Below are 20,625 nucleotides of genomic sequence, written 5' to 3' on the forward strand. Positions count from 1 at the left end.
GGGCAGGGTCCCTGTGCATGTTTCCAGGATGTCACCAGTTAACTAGGGGTTTCTGCTCAATTCATATAGAAGTCACTAACTGGCAAAATGTGGCTCTTTTAGTGTTAACATCCCTGAGCTTTGAATGCCAGAAGCTATCAGTTCTTTTGGTGTTAGTGGCCTCCTTGCTGTTCAGAGCTGGCAGGCCTTGGGAACTCTCTTGGCTTCGGAGATAGAAAGTCTCCGTTATTTTTCATTGCTCTTTGCTGCTCCCTGGCTGCCAGCTGTCTTCCATATTACCAGTCCTGGCCATGGCCACTGTTAATGCCAGAGATCCTTGGTGTTACTGGAAACAGCAGTCATGAATAGACAGAAATACTCACACACCTTCCAGACGGGGTTTTATTAGAATTCACAGCAGCAGAGGGTGAAAGGCACATACACTGACCCAGACCGGCCTGTGGGAGCTGCTTAAGCAGAGAAGCTCCTGGTGGACTCACCGCTGAGGGCAGAAGGAGGCGGAGTCTTCTGTGTTAGGGCCCTGAGTTGAAGCCTACAGCCTCAGAATCAAAGTACCTGTTGTGTAGCACAGCACAGGGGCATTCATTCCTGTCTCAAAAGCTCAGTTTGCCAGACCCACCACTGACAAGTGAACTTCAGAGAAACACTTTTCCTCCAATAACTTCACCGGTCTGCCTCACTCCTGCTCCTGCTGCGGGCGGAGCTTAATTTGTCAGCAGTCTGCCGCTGGCTGTGAAAAGCGCCCTCTAACCCCTCCTGCAAGGCTTTCGTGAAAAGCCTGCAAGCAGAGGTGCGTGAAGCAGGGTTAGTAAAGCACCAGTTTGCTTGCAAAGCCTAACTTTGGGCTCTGTTCCTTCAAGAAGTAGGCAGGACTCCCATGCTAGACTAGGGGACCCCCCACTGGCTGGGGGGGAGCCTCCGTAGCACAGTGGTCTACTGAAGTGGGTGGGATGTGAAGCATCTGGATCCTCCACGGGACCAAGGTTAGATTCTGGGATTGTTTGGTTTCCTTTGTTGGGGGCGGGGGTGGGGATCGAACTCACAACCTCCCGTTTACCAGGCAAGCGCTTGAACGCTGCGCAAAAGCCCAGCTCTGTTGTTGTTTGTTTTGTTTGTACCGGGGTCGAACTCACAACCTCACGCTTGCCAGGCAGGCACTTGTGCCGCTGAGCTAAGCCCCTAGCAGGGGTGTTTTGGTTTCTTTACACCCTCAGCGTCTACACAGTCCCGAAGTGGTTAAGAATGGATGAGAATGGCTTTGGTCAGCGGAAGCGAAATCTGCTGTGGAAGAGTCAAGTTTTTCCCACCTTTTCTGGAAGCAAAACCTCGGTAGCCAAACCGCTCTCTGCCGCCCTCTACCGGCGCCGACGGAGCGCGGCAGCCGCGCGTCGGAAGGGAAGCGCTGAGTTTCGAGAGCGCAGGCGCAAGTGCAAGCCGGCCTTCCGCGCCACTCTGCACCTGCGCACCCGGTGCAGGCTGCTCAAGGGTCAGAAGCCGTTATTAAACCCGCTGGAGGGGGCAGGTGGCCGCGGATAGGCCCGGAGAGAAGCTGCTGGGAGTTTGTGCCCTGTAGGTTCGGGGACCCTGGGGTCTGCTCCCCCTGGGCCACTTTGATGAGCTCGGAAATGGGGGCGTTACTTGAGCCCGCCTCCCAGGGCTGCGAGTGGAGGAGGGTGGGGATCACCGAAGCGTGTTGTTAATTTGTTGCGTGTTTATCCGGGAAGGTTTTCTGAAGGAGAGCAGAGTTTGCAAATAGTGGAGAAGAAGGGAGAGGCTAGACGAGATGGGACCCGGGGAACCCGAGTTCCAGGGGTGGGAGGAACCGGGCAGCCTGGCAGACGGCAGACTCCATTCCTACTGCTGTTTGTAAGGCAAAGAAGGGCGGGGAGCCTGGGTACAAAATGAGGCTCCCCACTGGAATTGTATAAGTGTTGGGACCACACTCAGGACGGCAGTTTGTCATGTTTAATGTTTTCACTCGTGGTAGAAAGAAGCGATTTCTTCTGGCTTGGTCCCTGATGTGCACTCACCTGCCTCTCTCCATGTAGGACATGACACAAGTGGGACACTGTGGCCATGGGGTCTCAGCATTCTGCCTCTGCTCGCCTTCCCTCCTCCAAGCGAAAGAAAGATGACAGGGAGGCTTTCCTGGCTGATCCTGAGCAAGAAGAAGCCATCGCCCAGTTTCCATATGTGGAGTTCACGGGGAGAGATAGCATCACCTGTCTCACCTGCCAGGGGACAGGCTACATCCCAACAGGTGAGAATCTGATGTTGAGAGAAGAGATGCCTTGCCCACAAAACTTCCACGCTCCCCACAGAGGTGTTTGTGTCTGCCCAACAGCGTTCTTCTAGGCAGCAGTGTCTTGATAGTCACAGACTGTCTGAATTGGAACCAGTTCTGCTGACCTGATCAACTTGGGCAAATTCCACTACTTTTCTTGATCCCTTTGTTTTTTCTTTGCTTCCACTTTTTCATTTTTATTTTCTCCTTCGTGTGGTTTTGGAGTTTTCATTTGCTCTTTGTTGTGGGATTTGTTGACAAGCCTGTGTCTTTATTGGTTTTGCTCATACAGATTGCAACAACTTTGTAGGGGGATCGTCTTGAATGCTTCATTACAAGAAAGAGAATGAATTATTAACCTGATGTTTTCAAATTACTTCAAGTGGGATAAATGGGCAAATGCACAGGAGTGGAGGCTGGATTGGGTACAGGATTGTCTAGTAACTGAACAGGCGCTCTGACAGTCTCAGGAGTTTAGATGGAGAGTCACAAGGTTTCATGCTGCCAAAAGCCTAAGACTCTGTTTACTGCAAACCCTGCTATTAAAGGTAAGGGAAAAGCGGCTTGGAGAGGTTTGATGACAGCCAAAGCCACAACAGAAAGCCAGAAGAAGATCCCAGATACCTCAACGTCCCCAGCACTGCCGTGGCAACTCCGATGGGTGTTTTATAACTTGCAGCATTCTGTATAGATGGATGTGTTTCTTTTTCACTGGACTTGTAACTTGAAAGTAGTATTCTTAAAAATGTGTAATCACAGAGGCGTAATTGCAATGGCGGGCTGCAGTGAGATGCAAAGAAAAGTACTATTAGGGGCTGGGGATTTAGCTCAGCGGCATAAGCGCCTGCCTTGCAAGCAGGCAGTCCTGAGTTCGATCCCTGGTACCGATAAAAACGAAAAAGACCAAAAAAAAGAACAGTACTATTAATATGTGGGCTTTACAGAATGAATGCTTGGTTCTTTTCTAGAGCAAGTCAATGAATTGGTAGCTTTGATCCCACACAGTGATCAGAGGTTGCGCCCTCAGAGAACGTGAGTTACCTGCCCCTCACTTGGCAATATCTATTCTTCTCCCTCACTTATAATATGGATGAATGCCAGTTAATTCTATGAAAACTATATCTGTTTTTGTAAACCCATTTCCTTTGTTAGAATTTTCTCAAGAGGGATATCTGTACTCCCTGTCACCATCCAGGGAGAGAAAATTTCGGTTTAATGTGTTCTGAGGGCTACATGGGGGATGGAATTGGAGGGACTGGAGAAGTCGGGTACCCTGGGAGGTGTGGAAATACCTTTGTCCACTTTGCTTCTCTCTTGGGTTTCCAGCAGTGTTCAGGTGGGTTGAGAAAAGTTTCTCCTACCTAATTCCTCCTGGGCTGGTCTCCTGGTTCTTTGTCCTTCCACCTCAGCTCGATCTGGCTTTGCATTTGATCTTGACTGGTTGGACTCTGATACTCACCTGCCTCATTTGTTGTGTGTGGGTTATTTGCAGTAAACAGTATGTCCTTCTGTCGGTCCTGCTGTGCCTCCTGGCATCTGGTTTGGTGGTTTTCTTCCTGTTTCCGCATTCAGTCCTTGTGAACGATGATGGCATCAAGGTGGTGAAAGTCACATTTAACAAGCGCGACTCCCTTGTCATCCTCGCCATCACGGTAAGGCTTGGCACCTCGCTTCCTGTATTGTGTACCTGCCAGTCTTGGACCCAGTGCACTTATGCTTGCTTCCTTCCCCCGATGCAGGCCACCCTGAAAATCCGGAACTCCAACTTCTACCCAGTTTCAGTGACCAGCCTGTCCAGCCAGGTTCAGTACATGAACACAGTGGTTGGCACATATATGACCACGAATGTCTCCCTCATTCTGCCGCGAAGCGAGCAGCAGGTATACTGTTCCTTCAGAGTCTCTGCAGCGCAGGAGGAGGGTGGGTGTAGTGGGAATGCAGCAGCGGGGTGTCTTTCCTGTGCCTTCTTGCTTTCACCTGGAGACACTAGTTGATGAGAGGACCCAATGGACTTGTGATTATGAATGATTGTAGAGAAGAAGGGGAAATGTCTAACATTTAAGTATTCAGACAAAAGCATTTGTAAGAGAAAGAGACTCTCCACAAATCTCAAAGAGACAGTATTATAGTCTGAGGTCCACTGGCCCCAAAAGAGGAGAGGTCAGAGGTATTTTTTAGGGGCTTGTAGACTGTGTCAAGGACAGTCCTGGGGACATGCTTTGTATGTGATGGAAGAATGGCCAAGGGACTGTGGGCTGCTGAGAAGAGTGCTGTTCTATCTATCTTCCTTGGCTATGGGTTGATTTTTGCTGTCTTTACAGGTGAATTTTACGGCAAAGGCTGAGATGGGAGGACCGTATTCCTATGTGTAGTAAGCACACTGTTCTCTGTTTGTGCGCTTTCCTCCAGAAAAAGGGATTCAGCGTGATGCTCAGTTGACTAGAGCCTGTCCCTGCCTGAAGCCCCAGCCTTGGCCTGTGGTCTTAGCTTTAACCATATTTATGTTTGTTTGAAGAACTCACTTGATGTGTGACTTAAGTGCTTGAATTTCTAAGAGAGAGCGTTAAGTACTAGAAATATTGCCAGGCTCCAGGGTTTCTGTGATAGGCTTGACAAGACAGAAAATGGTGTCACTGAAAAAAGATGAGACCAATACTCATAGTGGCCCCAAATTAGTGGCCTTGCACACCCAGGTTGGAAGAGTGGGTGTGGGTGAGATAAGGCACCCCAAATAATTTGACAGTGTAACTCAGCTCTTCCCTACTGGTTCTTCTGGGGGTTTTGTTTTGTTTTGTTGTATACTAACCTAACCATTTCTGTGTTTGCTGTCTGTAGCTTCTTCTGCACAGTGCCTCATATTCTGGTGCACAACATAGTGATCTTCATGCGGTATGTCGCTCGATTCCCTGTCTCATGGCCTTTGCGATTGAGCCTAGACCCACAGGTTCTGAGAACTTGCACATATCTGTCAGAGGCATGTAGCCAAAGAGGGGCCCCATGCCTCATGACAGATGCAAGACACCCTTGGCGTTCTCTTGATGTGGCAGCCAGACCCCCTGCAAAAGTCACAGTGAACTGTGGCACACAGTGAACAGCAGAACATGTGATTTTTCTCCATGAAATGGGATCTAGTTTAATTAAATGCATGCATTCCATTTAGAACCCTAATGAGATCATTGAAGACCAGAAAACTTTTCTCCAGGTGTAAGTATAGACATGTGACCACCCTTACTCTGCATCCACCTGTATCACCATATGTCATGGACCTTGAGGATTGTGTTGGACTGTGGCCATTCTGTTTGTAGGTGACAGGCTCTGCTGTGCAGACATTTGAAGTATGAGGATGAAAGTAAGGTTTCTCAACCTTAGCACAGTAGACATTTGGACCAGAGAGTTCTGTTGTAGAAGGCTTGTCCTGTACTGTGTAGGACTTTAGCAGCATCCCTGGTCTTTACCAGCTAGGTACTATTAACACACACACACACACACACACACACACACACACACACACACCATTTGTAACAACCCAAAATGTCTCTAGACAACACCAAAGTTCCTGTGAAAAAATCACCCTTGATTAATAACAACTTATTTAGAAGGTCACCTCATGACATAGCATCTTTGGGCCTGGAAAGATCCTCTGGTATCCTGGTTATATGATCATGAAGATTTGTGCCTGTGGCCCATGGTACTGTTGCCTGAACTTGCAAGAAATTAGGCAGTTTTTCTTGCTGATTTCATCTCTTCTTGGATTTCCTCTCCATAGAACTTCAGTGAAGATTTCATACATTGGCCTCACGACCCAGAGCTCCTTGGAGACACATCACTACGTGGACTGTGGCGCAAATTCTACAACTGTTTAGCACCTGCTCTTGGTTCTCCACAGCTGCACCTGTAGAAGAGAGCCCAGCATCTGTTTCCAGGCCCAGAGTTCCCCCGCTGACCCCAGGTTGTTAAAGCAGAGGAGGAATTGGCTCTGTTAGCCCCCAACAAACACCTTCCTACCACTTAGGAAAACAATCCCTACAGCACCGTGTGTTTCCCAGAGCCAGCAGAATCACTGCCCAGTGCCTACCCTGTGCCCAGCAAATATTTGGCATGTGATATGGGTTTGAAGAACTTAATTCAGCGGTTCTTAAGGCCTGATAAGGTTAACCCATACCATGGGTCTAAGTTATCATAGAACAATGTAGAGATAGCACTGTTCGTGCAGCTGCAGCTGTCAGTGCCTCATGGGCGCAGAAGTGGCAGCAGGGAGGGATCCCAGGAACCCCTAAAAGCACAGACCCACTTGACATGTATTTGTTTCATCTGTTCCCAGACGTCTTAAGAGCTTTTAAAAAAAGACAAGGATTTTTTTTTTTTTTTTGGTGGTGATGGTGGGGAGCCCTGTAGAAAATTACAGTTGTTTCTACCAAGAATCTTTGTGAGTCTTGATTTACCCTTCTCCATTGGCTGGAACATGGATTAGGGATTTCATAGAAAAATAAATAAATCCTGCTTTTGATTTATCTGTCTCCTTTGATTGCCTGGGAGAACCACAGAATAGTTTCTGGCCAGGTGTGTCAGCACAGGATGCACTATGAGAAAGAAAAAGGGATCCCCCGACTGGTCTCTGTCCCTGTGAGGGCTTGTCACAGCAAACTGTCCCACTTTCTGCCTGCTTCGGAGACCTGGCTGTCCTGTCACTCTTCCACAACAGAGGACACAGCGCCCCCTGGAGGTTGGAGGTAGCAGGGCAAACACTATCCCTAACACCTAAACCCTAACACTAACCATAAACCTAACCCTAAAACTTACCCTAAATCTAAGCCTAACACTAAACCAACTTCTAACCCTAACCCTAAACCTAAGCTTTAACCCTAACCCTAACCCTAACCCTAACCCTAACCTCAAAGCCTAACCCCAAAGCTGCCTGCAGGGAGGTGCTGCTTCCCAAATCCTGCTCCCCTCACCTGGCTGTAGTCCTCAATAAGACACTGTGTGAGTTTCAGTTTCCTCACCTGTCCATATTTGCTCAGTCATGGCTAGCTGTAGTGGCATGATGGTGGAGATTGGTGACCCAGGAGCTCAGCCAGGGTCAGCTCCCCACCCTCCCAACACTGCAGGCTGCAAGTGGCTTCAGGAAATCCTGAGGTCTCAGGAAATCCTCTGAGATTTCTTGGAGCAGCAGCTGGTTACGGGTTGTATATGAGCTTTCTTTCCCCTTTAGTTTAATTTTCAGTATTTTCTTTATTATCTTTCCACTCTTGAATCTTCCCACTAAAGCTAAATTTCCTATTTGGCTGATACTATGATTATGGCAAAAACAGGAAAAAGCAGATATCTGAGTGCTGGGGTTTCAGTGTTGCAGGGCCACGTGATGTGTATGCTCAAGGATATGACAGTGACGGTGACGGTGCTGATGAAGGACTTTGGTGACTTGCACCCGAAACACGTACACACATGACTGTATTTTCTCTATAGTTTTCCCAGTTTCCCAATGGTCTCTACCCTATTTTCCATGTAATTTTCAAAAAATTACTTGTATTGATACCTCAGTTTTGCATCATTTTTTGTGACCATGTGCTTCAGTAATATTTCTCCTGATACCACTTTATAAAATGTGAATTTTAAACATGAATCAATAAATGTGGTCTCAGTGTTATCAAGTCTCATAACTAGTTATATTCCTGGTAAACTGCACTTCGAGGTGCTCTGCATAGTTTTATCGTGGCAGCTGTCAGTTCTTGAACGACTGTCTACAATTTCCTTGCAGCAACCCCAAGTTAGAAGGGTGAGTGGCCAAGCATGGTGGTGTAATCCCAGAACTCAGGAGGCTGAGGCAGGAGGATCACTGTGAGTTGAAGATCAGCCTGGGCTATACAGTGAATTCAAACACAGCTTCACCTATGTAATAAGAATTTGTCTCAAAAAAAAATTGCAGAATATTTCTTGGAGGTAAGGCCCTTCCAGCAATGCCTTCTCTGTTGTAAAATCTTAGTCTGCAGTGTGATCTTTTTTTTTTAATCTCAAACTACTTTGCCAAAGATTTGTAGCATACAGAGATCTCTACGTATTTATATACTTACTTATTCCATGAAAGGATTCACTGAGCATCTGGCATGTGCCAAGGATTGCAATTCCTAATGCATTGTGTCCAGAAACTCAGCTAGAAGTTTGTGACTTCATCAAAGCTTTCACACTGGCTAGGCTACCTACAGCCAGCAATTTACTCCTACTGACTGTTTTGGAGCCCTAGTTGCCCCACAGCACAACTCCCAAGATCTCTGGGTTCACTATGTCAGGGATTCAAACACAAAGTATGGAACAAATTATTTAAAAAGCCTATTTGTTAAAAGCCTTGTGTAAATCATTCAGCTGGGGTCCCAGATGTTTTTGGTATTAGGCAAAGTAACCATTCTTTCCTCTTTCAGTAAAATTCTTCATTATTTTATCATTACTCCTCTATGATTCTGTGTTCCTTACCTCATTTAGAAAGAAACACTATGGGCTTGGGGATTTAGCTCAGCGGCATAAGCGCCTGCCTTGCAAGCAGGCAGTCGTGAGTTCGATCCCCGGTATCGATAAAAAGGAAAAAGCCAAAAAAAAAAAAAAAAAAAAAAAGAAAGAAAGAAAGAAACACTAGGTCAGGTGTGGTGGTACACACCTGCAATCCCAACAGTCTAGGAGGCTGAGGCAGAAGGAATGCAAGTTTAAGCCCAGCCTAGGCAACTTCATGAGACTGTGTTGCAAAATAAAAATTTTAAAAGGGCTGGGGATGTAGTTCAGTACAGTGGTGCTACATGTAACGCCCAGAACCTCAAACAAACAAACAGGAGCACTGTGTTAGAAATTGTTCCATGGTTTACCCAGGACTCAAGGGGGTTGAGACTAATTCTTAGCATGTGCTCAGTGTGCCGAATCCCAACCCAAAGACTTTTGGTGCCACCATCATATAGAGGGCAGGAAGCTCAAGACAGGAACAGTGACCTGACCAAGCCCTCACAGTTAGTGAGCCAGCTCTGTCCTCACTTCCTGCCTCCACCACCCTCCCTTGTCTGATGAGCGCTGTGGTTGAAGAGACCTTCTTTGGCCTTTGCTGGGACCTCAGGGATGGGGAATTAGCAGGGAGCCTGGCATTCAGGCAGGAGCAGAGTGCACAAGACTGCCAGTGCGACTACAGCAGTGTGATTGGCCTTGAATATCGATGCAGGCAGACCCAGGACCTCCCATTCCACCACCACCACCACCACCACCACCACCACCACCACCCAACCCCTACCACCACCCTGCCCTCAACCCCAGCCCTAGCCCTTTGTGGTCCTCCTGCTCTGGGTCATCCTGAGTCCCTGTGGAGCAGCTGCTTCTGTCTCCAGGTTTTACTAGGGGCCCAGAAGAGGGTGGGTTGCCTGGAATCACCTGGATCCCCATGGATTTCTCTTTTAGAATTCTAAGCTCTGGCCACAATCTACTAAACTACTTTATTTCAAACGGGCAGGGTAAGCAAGGAGCAGAATGAGGCCAGAGGGTTAGAATCAGCTCAGTTCCACAGCTCCCAAAGTGTGGGGTCCCTACGCATCTCCACCTCTCCTGATCTCTCCTGGCCCTCAGTCTCTTGGCAGATGGAGGCCTTGTTTGTTTTTATTTATGAGCTAGCTATTCTTTGTTTTTAACTGTTGTGTAATTTTACTCCTTTATTTTGCCCCAAGTTAGTCCTGGTAAGGCACACTTTGTTCAACTGAGTTTACATGAGTTGAGTATCAATGTAAACAAATCCAATAGAGTGTTTTATTTATATTTCTTTAATACAGAAACTTTCAACCTTAATCTAGCAGAAGGGGGCCTGGATGGAAGGAGGAGGCCGAGAAAGCTATGGCTCTTTGGTTTATCTGTGTTATGAAATACTGCCCGCATGATTCCGATGGCTTTCCGGACTCATGTCACATCACGTGTCATCACCACCATGGCCCTCTAGTGGGAAAGGGGACAACTTGCTCATTTGTGCCACATGTACCCAAAGTATCGGTGGGGACACCTGGTGGTAAGGAAAAGGAAAGCTGCCCGTTTCTAAGTCTGGTATTCAGAAGAGGTCTGTGGCAGGTTTAGTTCTGCCCTCCACCTCACCTTTCCTCAAGAGTGTCTCCATGTTTGTGGCCCAGCAGGCTACGACCCACCTCTGGTCTTGCCTCCAAGCCTGCAGGCTCTCCTGCCTCTTGCACTATTCTGTTCTGGAGCTGAGATCAGTATCAAGTGTGCCTCCCTTCCCAAATTCTAGTACTCTAGTTTGAATATGGATAGTGTCTCTCAAAGGCCATGTGTTAAAGGCTCAGTACCCAGGGAGGCGAGGCCTTTTGGGATCACTGGGACTGTGCTCTCAGAGGTGAGAGTGGGACCCCAAGGAACCCTGGTCTCCTGTCACTCCTGCTTCCTGGCTCATGATGTGAGATTGTATCCCTCTGTGCCTGCCGTGATGTGCTGCCTTCACCTCAGGGCTGCCTAAGCTTGGACTTAAGTCCCCAGTACTGTGAGCCGAAGTAAACGTTCTTTACTTCAGAGTAACCTGTGCCAGGTCCTTCACTGTAGCCACATGAACCTGGTCCCAGCTCACCACTCGCTTCCATGCATTGTCAAGGGTTACAAAAGTGCTAAGTCTGTAAGTGTGTGAGGTCACTAAAGTGTGACTTCCACTTCCTCACTTGTGGTTGAAAGGTCACCAGAAAAAGGCCCTCGGACCACATTTGAATATTTCTATAAAATCAAATACTTACACAGAAGACACAAGAACAAAACACAAGTCAGTATGTACTTTCCAATAATTTTTTTTTGTTTTTAATATCAATTGATGTTTTAAAAAATACAGAGGTGTTTGACACAGAATAGCACCATTGTGTAGGACACATAGTTCCTGCGCCCGGCATCTGAGGGGTCTTTTTGGCCTGGGCTGGGGGCAGTCACTCAGGGGGCGTTTGACTCATTCCAGTTAGTTTCCTGCCTCTGCCTTGACCCAAAGGTCTTACAGGAAGACAATAAATAAATAGAACATTGAGATTTTATTTTGCAGTCTACCCAGTTCAGGTCTCTTAGAAAGAGAAGGGAGAACAGTCCAAACTGTGAGTGGGTGGGATGAATGACATCAGGTCAGGTCAGCCATTCAGTGCAGAATCCTAGAGTGACTGGGATTGGAAAGTACTTGGGTCCTTTGGGTGTGTAATCGCTTGTGTTGTTTCTGGGTTCAGGTTTTTACAAGAAGCAGACAGGCCCTAAGTCCACACCAAATTCCTGCTCGGGCCCTCCTATGTCCATAGGTGCAATGTCAATGATGGGGAGGCGCGAGGTCTTCTGTGACCGGTATTCGATGACAGTCTTGCCCCACTTACCAGTGTGTTTCTAAGGAGAAAGAGAGGAGATGCTATTCAGTAGATGCCTTGAAACCCAGAATCAGCTGCCCAGGACTCCAAAACCGAGCAACCACAAATTGTTAACCACATTTGACAACTGTTCCAGACTTTATCTCCACTTGCCCAAGCCCTCTCCTCTTCAACTCTTATTCTCAGCAGCAGAGTCCTCCTCCACCTACCTGTCCCCTACCCTCTCCACCTCCCCATGGGCTCCCTGACTGTGATTCCACCTTCTCTGTCATAGATGTGCCCATTCATATTACATCGCAAGTTACTCATCTCCAAGAGTCACTGAGGCCCAGACAGAGCCTTATTTTCTCTAAGCTGGGGAGTGGATGAGCTGACTGAATCACAGGGACCTCTCCTTCACCTGTCACTCAGCTTCTCTTTTTTAACTCCTCAAACTCGACTGCTGATGATCATGTCACTTTGGGCCAGTCCCCAGCCTTGTTCCAGCCAACCACCCAGGGCAGCTGTTCTCACCAGTGGCTCTGGCCAGCCACACTCACCGTGCAGCCATCCTTCAGGACAGTGTATGTGAACCTGCTGTTGCCCTCAGCCCGAATCTCCACATCATTGGATCCCTGGATGAGCAAGGCCTTCTTGAGATTGCCAGCTGCTTCATCCAAATAGGCGATGCTGTTCTTGCAATGGTAAGTGATGTTCTGGGAGCCCTCGGTGGACAGCAGGCGCAGGAAAGTCATCTGAACATTGGCGGTGTTGGGAGCCAGGTTGTCATCTCCATAGCTGAACTGTGGGGGCAGAGAAGCAGATGTAAGGTCTGGCGCCAGCATTCACTGGGGCCTGGGGCTACGGGGGTGCTCACTGCAGGGTTCAGGAGTTGCTTGGGGTGCTGGAGCAGCAGGGAATGGATATTTTTGCTTCTGGGAAGCAGAACAAGTTCAGAGGTTCTCTTTTCCAACTCTAAATGAGGAGTAATATTCTTCCTCCTCTTTCCTTTCTCTCAAGGCCAAAGCTGGTGGAGAATTGGGGAGATGCTAAAAGCATCCATGGAGAGAAGCCAGATTGGGCCTAAAGCACCCAGATACTCACATGGAAGCCACCATTGATGGTTTCTCCAAACCAGATGTGCTTCTTCTCCTTGGTCTTGCTGCTCCACCAGTTCTTCTTGGGCACATTGGCCGGGTTGGGGTAGACGCAGGTCTCGCCTGTCTCCATGTTACAGAAGACCTTCATGGCATCCAAGGTGCATCCCTGGTTGGGGTCAATCCAGTAGTCTCCTGCACAGAAAGAGGCAGTGCCCCATGAGGATCAAAGTCCCTTCAGGGCCAGGCTGACCGAGATGGAGGGCCTATGGGAAAATTGAGGTGCAGAAAAGGGAGGTTGCACATGGCCTAAAGGGAAGGGAGATAAAAGGACACATGGGCTAGGAGATCTGGAAGAATGTCTGATACTAAAGAACACAGGCAAAAAGGGATGGAATCCCGCAGCCGTCACCTGCTATGGCAGGACAAGTGAGAAGCCACCACCTTCTGGACACTCCCCCAACCCCTGCACTAAGCGGCACCTTTGCCTTGTTGCCTTTGCCTTGTTGCCATCTCTAGGGCAGGGGACCCTGTCCTCCAGGCTCACCGCTCTTCCACTCAGGGTGGCAGAGTTTCAGGTCCCGGCAGGTTCGAGCAGGGTTCTTGCGGGAGCCCTCGGGGCTGCGGATGCTCTCAATCTGGTTGTTGAGGGACTTGAGTGTGGCATCCACTTCCACATCGTGCTGTCTCAGGGTACTGGCTGCCTCATCCGCCCGCATGTACTGCAAGGGGTCGGGGCCCTTTTCTCTCTGGCCCAGGCCAGCAAAGGCGGACATGTCAATGCCAGGGCCAGGGGGACCGGGAGGGCCAGGGGGTCCAGGATTTCCAGGAGGACCCTGCAATAGGAAACAGTGGTCAGACAGGAGCCAAGGGGAGGAGCCCCTCTTGTGTCCATCCCCTCCCCAGCTGCTACAGTGTATAAGAGTGTCCTCTTCCAGTCCCATGCCAGGGCCTGGGAAGACCAAGAAAGCCAAGCCTCACCCCCCCTTTCCTCCTCAGCCCCTGTCTCTGAGGAGACCTCAGAGTAAAATACACCATCACCACAAGCTACCAGCCCATGCCTCCAGAGAGGTCCCAAGCACCAGAGGGATGCTGGGATGCTTCAGATAGCAGGGACGGAGTCAGGACACTTACAGCAGGGCCAGTTTCACCTGAGCGTCCACGGGGACCAGGAGGCCCAATGGGGCCAGGGATTCCATTAGCACCATCTTTGCCAGAGGGACCAACAGGGCCAGGGGGACCCTACAGGTCAGGAGAGAGAAGAGAGGATAAGAAATGAGTGGAAGCTGGCGAGTGGCCGGTCAGGTGGCCACCCTGATGGGACAGGCCTGCTGCTGAGCTCTGCTACCTAAAACTGGTTTCTGTTTGGCTAACTCACTTCATAGCTCCCCAGCCTCCTGAGCTCCTGTCTGTAAGGACCTGCCACTGGGGGCTGACCTGGACAGCCGGCCTCGTATTCCTCACAGAAAACCAGCCCTAGGTCTCTCTAGGTATCTTCTGAGTGATAAGATAGTAGTGCCCCCTCCCCCGCAGAACTCCCACTCCTCTGAGGGGGCTCACTCCATCCCCTAACACCATCTTACTTACTCTAGGCCCAGAGGGACCAGCAGGACCAGAAGCACCTTGGTCTCCAGAAGGACCCTGTGGAAGAAAGCCGCAGAAGGCAGAGGTCAGCAGAGACAAACATAAAACTTTCTACCTGAGAAGGTAGAACACAGCTGTGTGTCCCACCCTGTTCCCTTTCCTTCTCTTCCTCCTGCTCCACCCTGAGGAAGCCCAGGGGCTTTCTGCCAGTGACACTGAGCTGAGCTGCATTGGTGGGCCCTGGGCCCAGGCTTTGGGCAGCCCTGCTCATGCAATGACACTCACAGGAGGGCCAGGCAGACCCTGCAGACCAGTGAAGCCTCGGTGTCCCTTCACTCCTCTCTCTCCAGGTTCTCCAGATTCTCCTTTGTCACCTCGGGGACCTTGAGGGCCCTGGGAATCAGACACACATGGATTAGAGAAAGTGGGGGCCAGCAATAACCCTCTGTGTGTCCCAGGCCTGCCCCTGCGGGGGTCCCAGAATAGGGTACTCTGATACTCACTGGGATTCCACGGGCTCCAGCTGGTCCTGCGGGTCCCATGGGGCCTTGTGCACCCTGCGAGGCAAGAATAAGCATAATGTAATAAAAAAGCAGCGTGAGGGAAAAGGACAGCCTGCCACACCTGCCACTGAGCTGAGCACTGAGACGGCTGCCCAGAGTCCAGAGACCCCTGGACCCAAGGACTGCACAGGGGAGGATGACATGGCAGTGCTCCCTGCTCAGGTGGCTACCCCCTCACCACCAGCTCCTACTGAGTCGAGGATACTCACAGCCTCTCCTCTGTCTCCTTGCTTTCCAGTTGGGCCAGAGGGGCCAGGAGAGCCAGGAGGCCCAGGGGCTCCGGGAGCTCCTACAGCACCAGTCTCCCCGCGATCACCCTGTCGGGCAAGAGAAAGAGCTCAGGCTCAGAGAACATTCCAGAAGAGGCAAGGACAGAAGTTCCTTCTAGAATGAGACAAGGTTAATGCCCACCTGCTCCCTGGCTGATCTTTTAGGCCCAGTGCATGCAGAGACACGAAATACTCACCTTGACTCCAGCCGCGCCATCTCTGCCGGGAGGACCGTCAGCACCAGGACTTCCCTGTGCAAGGGAAACAAGGATCCATTAGAACTGCTCCTGACCTGCCCCACCTCAGCCTCTTGTTCTCCTGAGAAGCCCAGCCCTGTCCTCTTCTGTCCAGCCAACACTTCAGAGTCAAGGCTGCTCCTCTAAGCTCTTGCCCTCCTTTCTCCTGGTGTGCCAACATCTGTGCTATCTCTTCTGTGGCTTCCCATGGCACGGGGCTCTGAGCCTGTCACCCACACTGCAGTCCACTTCTCCAGGGCCCTCTGACATGGCTGGCCTGGTGGGGAGATACACTGGGCCCGCTCCTTGGTCAGGATCACCCCTGGGAGATCCTCACTCACCTCTCGTCCGGGTTCACCTGCAGGACCAGTCAGGCCAGGAGGCCCCACAGGGCCAGGAGGACCTCGGTCTCCAGATGCACCTGGTGCACCCTGCTTGCCAGGCTCACCCTGTAGGGACAGAGACAAGGACCATGAGTACACACCCTAAACATCCCTCCTGGACCCACAACCCCTGTCAGGGGATAGGGCTGATGAAGAGACAGTTTGGAGGGTGCAGAGTGAGTAAGAGATGTGGGATGATGTGGTTGCTGCAGAGGCATTTGCTCCAACAGCTCTGTGCTCAGTCTTAGGCTGGGCAGGCACTGCCCGGCTGGGGAGAAGGAGGAACACCCATCACTCACCGATGGGCCGGGCAGTCCTGGAAACCCTCTCTCACCACGCTGTCCTGGCAGACCAACAATACCTCTCTGTCCAGCCAGACCCTGGGGACCTGGAGGACCATCGGCACCCTAGGAAGGGGGGGACAGGAGAGGAGGACAGAGCTGCAGTACCCTTCCCCATCCACAAAGTTCCCACATCCTCCCACCCTGTGCTTGAGGCTCAGGAGCCCCACAGCCATGCAGCCGGGGACTTCGGCACAAGCCTGGTGGGGACTTACAGAAACACCATCATCTCCGGGCTCTCCCTTCTCGCCAGGGGGTCCTGCAGGACCTTGGAGGCCAGGGTCACCAGCTCGGCCAGGGGGACCACTGTCTCCTCGAACACCTTTGGGACCATCTTTTCCAGCAGGACCAGGGGGACCAGGGGGTCCAGGGTTGCCCTAGGAGGAGCAAATGCAGGATGTGAAAACTTGTCTCTCTCTTCCTCTCCAGGATGCCTGTTTGACCTCAAGGAAGTAGCTCCCATGTAGGGACTTCACTATCCCACACTAAGGGCAGCTTCATACCCCAACCCAATAGACCTCGTTGGCCTCTTCTCTGGGACAGCCCCCTCCCCCCGTACACTTCACATTTTCTGCTCCATGTAGAATCTCTCTTGCCTCTTTCACTTGGTTTTCAGTTCCCTAGTCTTCAAGGAACAGCCCCAACCTTGCTCCTCGCCCCGAGCCTTCTGCTCACCTAAGCATCACCCCTCTGTACTTTCCCTCAGTGAGCTGAGTGACTTGCCCTCATCTTTACTCCCTCCTGAACTCTCCTACAAGTCAGATCTGGGCCTTACAGGCTTCTTTATAAAGCACGAGCCAGGTAACAGAATGTGCTCTAGAAATGTGTCCAGGGTACAGGCCTTCATGCCAACTCTTCCTGAATTGGAGGTCTGAAGAGGGAGTCCAGACAGCAGGGAAGGTTGCATGGTCCTGCCCTGCCCCTAGCTGACTGGAGAAGGACAGGTTCCCATGGCCAGTTAGTGAGTACTCCCAGAAGTAGAAATGGGTGGTGGGATGTGGTCAGCTTGGAGCTCTCTAGACCTCTGTTGGTAAAGATTAGGCCAGACAAGTTCACTCCTGCCTCCCATCTCAGGAGCAAGGTAGACATCAGCCAAAGTGACACTCACATTGGAACCTGGGGGTCCGACGCGGCCAGCAGCTCCAGGGAATCCGGTGACTCCCTATGTGAGAAAAGGAGAAGCTCTGAGTACCTCAGACCCTCAGGAGAGCCAGGGCAGGGACAAAGGGAGGTCTCAGCAGCAGCAGGGGGCTGCAAATAAGCATGAGGGCAGCTGGAAAGGGGGAAAGAGCCTGCTGGACCATGAAATGAAGCATCTGGGCCCCCTGCCTGACTCAGCCAGGGGACATGAGCAGCCAGCCTAGGGCTCGGGCCTTCCTGAGTGACTGTACCAGCAGACAGACATGCCTTTGCTCCACCTGGCAAGGGCTGGGCTTGGGCTGGGGCATAAACAGGACTGAGAAGAGAGGAAGAAGATAATCTCAAACACCCAGGCATCAATTAGCTTGGTGAGTCAGGGTGGGGAGGAAGTGGAGAGCCTCACTTACTGGGGGTCCTTGAGCACCTCGGGATCCTTTAGGTCCTGTCACTCCAGTAGGACCCTGGGGAGGAAAGGAGACAGTGAGGCGGTAGCCCCAGCTCTGGACTCCTGAGGGCTGGTGTTCAGAGCACAGCTTCCTGGCAGTAAGATGGCAGCCTGTGAAACCGCCCCAGGTGGCGTACCCACCCCCTCAATGGGACACTCTGGAGGAGCCAGCCAGGTACCCACTGAAGGCCTTGCCTCCAGGAAAGCCTCTCCTGGCCTCTTACTCACTCCCAGGAGACCAGCTGTCAGTGGAGACACAATCTGTTCTTTGCACCAGTCCTCCAACATCCCACTGGAGTACCTTACACCCCAGACAGTGACAGCTCCTTCACTGTCTGATGTAGAGTGTCTCCCAGGCCCCTAGCCATTCTCTCTCTGCATCATCTATCAGGGCTTCTCCTCTTGTACCCAGCAACCTCTTTCTTACGGCAATAAGTTTGAGGGAGCTTGGCTTCACTCACCTGAGGCCCAGGTGCTCCAGAGGGGCCCTGAGGACCAGGGGAACCAACATCGCCTTTCTGTCCAGCCTCTCCTTGTTCACCCTTGGCCCCAGGCTGTCCATCAGCACCCTGTAACCAAAAGTAGGGACAGGTGAGGAAGGACCAAAGACTCCTGGAATGTGTGTGAGTGCACATGTACAGTCTGGATATGAAGAGTGGGTCTAATACAGGAAGCATGAAGGAAAGGGGGAGGGTTCATTTCCCTGTTCCTGAAGTTCTGTTCCTCCCTCCCTCCCTTTTCCACATGCTAGAAGGCTGGATATGGGTGCTGGATACGGAGCCAGCCTGTGGCAGAGGACAGAACTTGGGGGAGGGAGATACTCACAGGAGGTCCAGCAAATCCAGCAGGTCCAGGAGGCCCAGTCTCCCCACGTTCACCCTGTGAGGAACAGCCCAAGGGAGGTCAAGTGCCACCGCTTGCTTCTTTCAGTGCCCTCCTGAGAGGCCAAAGCCCCCTGCCCAGCACAATCTCCTGCCCAGTCACCCCTAGAAAGCATCTGAATTTGGTTTCAGTCCCAAATGAAGGCACCCAGGGCAGAAAGCCTCTTTGGAGTGGAGGATCTGTGGCCTTAAGGCCCTGCGCCCCAGCTACACTCTGGGCAGGGAGGAGCTGCCTGGGGCAGATTGCAGGGAGGGCCGGGGGCAGAGCTGGCTCCATGGCCTCTGGAGCAGGTACTCACCGGGGCACCACGAGCACCAGCACTTCCAGCGGGGCCAGGAGGTCCGACTTCTCCCTAGAGTGAGCCAGAGATGAGGAGATAGATCAGAGTGGGGCCTTTCAAGAGCCAAGGGCTGCCGGGATCCCTGCCTGTTTTCTCCCCAGCAGTTCTTCAGGGCCTTTCACCCCCAGTCTAGCTGCTCTACCAGGCAGGGCACAAAGCTGGTGGCTTCACTGCCAAGAGGACCCCACCCTTCACTCCTGCAGGGACCGTGGCAGGAGGGTGACAGATGATGATGCGGTAGATGTGCAAGGGGAAGACGCCATCTCTGCCAGGTAAGAATAAGCCTTGCTGGGCTGTGGAGAACAGAGCAAGGAAGGCCAGGCACAGCTCACCTTCTCACCATTGGCTCCTGCTGGTCCAGGGGGGCCGATGGGACCAGTCAGACCCTGGGAGAGAGAAGGCAGGGGTTAGGGAGGCAGGCGAGTCAGCCCCACACTGGGAGCTATGCAGGGTGTCCCAGGCCCACACCCAGTGGACTTCAGGGCTTCCTCCCATGGTCCCCAGTGCTCCCAATACAGTCTGGTTCCCAGCTTTGATGGGAAAGATCCTGTGGTTTTCTGTGCATGGCATCCCTGTACCCTGTCCACCTAAGTCCCCAAGTCCTGCAACTGGGAGTCACTTACTCGTCCGCCATCTTTTCCAGGGGCTCCCTCGGGGCCTTTCTCACCGACATCACCCTGGAGAAGAGAAAAGCAGCTGCCTTGGGGGCCACTTCAGAACCCCTTTACCAGCTCAGTCCCATCCTGCTGGAGTTGTAAATTCAGTCCCTGCCCAAGGATTGCCGTGGCCTCAGCATAGATGACAAGGAATAATGGTGCAAGATGAAGAGATGGTGACAGGATGTCACTAAAAGGGCTAAAGTTTTGGAAGTCTCCAAGCTTCTCAAGAAAGGGTGACCGGGACCCTCATCCTCAAGGGCACAGGGAGTGAGGAAAGTGGTAAACTGAGGTTTTGGGGAGAGGCATATTAACCCTGGTACTTACTCTGTCTCCCTTGGGGCCAGCGATGCCTGCTGCTCCTCTCTCACCAGGCATTCCCTGCAGACCTGGAGGACCCTGAGCCCCAGGGGGGCCAACTGGGCCGGCTGCACCCTGGGCAGGAGGCAAGAGGAGTTTTGGTGGGCACCACCTCCCCCAGAGCCCCAGTGTACATGGTCTGTGAAGCCTGCATCTCAACCCCTCTTTTCTTCCTTTCATCTTCCCCTCATTCCTCCTACTTTTCCTCCTCTTGAGGCCCTGCCCTCCTTCTCTCCCTCAGCAGTGCCTGCCAGGACTCGCCAAGTCTCATTTTCACTCACTTTGGGACCATCTGTGCCAGGAGTGCCAGGGAGACCACGGGCGCCCTGGAGGCCCTGGGCACCAGGAGATCCACGTTCACCTGGGAAGCCTCGTTCACCCTGTGGCAGACATGGAAGAGTCAGTCATCAGACAGATCAGCAGTGAGGAGGCCAGGGAGAAGCAGGAAGAGGCAGTGGGGAGGGGAGTGGGGCCATAGGACCAGGGCTGGGAAGCCCTGGCAGAAATGCACATAGAAATAGGGCAGTGCCAGGGACACCTCTAGCAAGGATGACAATAGGACACTCACCCTAGGACCCACAAGGCCAGGAGCTCCAGCTTCACCAGGAACACCCTAAAGAGCAAAGGAGGAGGTGAGAGTGACGATCCTGGAAACTGCCCCACAAGGCAGCCCTCCCACAGGGAGCCAAACACAGCCAGAGAGAGCTATGCTCAGA

At 51.7% G+C, this 20,625-nt stretch overlaps 2 protein-coding genes across 4 annotated transcripts in view; one reads left to right on the forward strand and one right to left on the reverse strand.

Annotated features, from left to right (window-relative positions):
- The first annotated feature begins 1,403 nt into the window (after nucleotides 1–1,403).
- Nucleotides 1,404–6,791, forward strand: Tmem106c (transmembrane protein 106C). 2 transcript variants are annotated; one of them, XM_013159498.3, is made up of 8 exons: nucleotides 1,406–1,569; nucleotides 2,049–2,260; nucleotides 3,253–3,316; nucleotides 3,777–3,936; nucleotides 4,024–4,164; nucleotides 4,606–4,655; nucleotides 5,120–5,173; nucleotides 6,051–6,791. In XM_013159498.3, exons 2-8 carry the CDS (start codon nucleotides 2,077–2,079, stop codon nucleotides 6,145–6,147), a joined length of 750 nt encoding a protein of 249 aa, XP_013014952.1. In that variant the 5' UTR covers nucleotides 1,406–1,569; nucleotides 2,049–2,076; the 3' UTR covers nucleotides 6,148–6,791. The 2 variants fall into 2 exon arrangements, with proteins under 2 accessions (XP_063110709.1, XP_013014952.1); XM_063254639.1 differs by lacking the exon at nucleotides 4,606–4,655 and having other exon boundaries at nucleotides 1,404–1,569.
- A 4,278-nt stretch (nucleotides 6,792–11,069) lies between these two features.
- The window catches only part of Col2a1 (collagen type II alpha 1 chain), a 29,921-nt gene continuing 20,365 nt past the window's right edge, over nucleotides 11,070–20,625 (reverse strand). For both annotated transcript variants that reach the window (XM_005006506.4, XM_003475836.5), the window contains 23 exons: nucleotides 20,478–20,522; nucleotides 20,191–20,289; nucleotides 19,877–19,984; nucleotides 19,517–19,570; nucleotides 19,226–19,279; nucleotides 18,852–18,905; nucleotides 18,497–18,550; nucleotides 18,133–18,240; nucleotides 17,634–17,687; nucleotides 17,195–17,248; nucleotides 16,302–16,463; nucleotides 16,045–16,152; nucleotides 15,704–15,811; nucleotides 15,324–15,377; nucleotides 15,067–15,174; nucleotides 14,798–14,851; nucleotides 14,580–14,687; nucleotides 14,298–14,351; nucleotides 13,845–13,952; nucleotides 13,258–13,546; nucleotides 12,718–12,905; nucleotides 12,174–12,416; nucleotides 11,070–11,653 (listed from right to left, as the gene is read on the reverse strand). In XM_005006506.4, coding sequence (XP_005006563.1) covers nucleotides 11,507–11,653; nucleotides 12,174–12,416; nucleotides 12,718–12,905; nucleotides 13,258–13,546; nucleotides 13,845–13,952; nucleotides 14,298–14,351; nucleotides 14,580–14,687; nucleotides 14,798–14,851; nucleotides 15,067–15,174; nucleotides 15,324–15,377; nucleotides 15,704–15,811; nucleotides 16,045–16,152; nucleotides 16,302–16,463; nucleotides 17,195–17,248; nucleotides 17,634–17,687; nucleotides 18,133–18,240; nucleotides 18,497–18,550; nucleotides 18,852–18,905; nucleotides 19,226–19,279; nucleotides 19,517–19,570; nucleotides 19,877–19,984; nucleotides 20,191–20,289; nucleotides 20,478–20,522 — 2,415 coding nt within the window. In that variant the 3' untranslated portion in view covers nucleotides 11,070–11,506. The remainder of the gene's footprint in view (nucleotides 11,654–12,173; nucleotides 12,417–12,717; nucleotides 12,906–13,257; nucleotides 13,547–13,844; nucleotides 13,953–14,297; nucleotides 14,352–14,579; nucleotides 14,688–14,797; nucleotides 14,852–15,066; nucleotides 15,175–15,323; nucleotides 15,378–15,703; nucleotides 15,812–16,044; nucleotides 16,153–16,301; nucleotides 16,464–17,194; nucleotides 17,249–17,633; nucleotides 17,688–18,132; nucleotides 18,241–18,496; nucleotides 18,551–18,851; nucleotides 18,906–19,225; nucleotides 19,280–19,516; nucleotides 19,571–19,876; nucleotides 19,985–20,190; nucleotides 20,290–20,477; nucleotides 20,523–20,625) is intronic.

The sequence above is a fragment of the Cavia porcellus genome, unplaced genomic scaffold (genome assembly GCF_034190915.1).
Source record: "Cavia porcellus strain 051 isolate PalLab524CR breed Dunkin Hartley unplaced genomic scaffold, mCavPor4.1 scaffold_8, whole genome shotgun sequence".
NCBI lineage: Eukaryota > Metazoa > Chordata > Mammalia > Rodentia > Caviidae > Cavia > Cavia porcellus.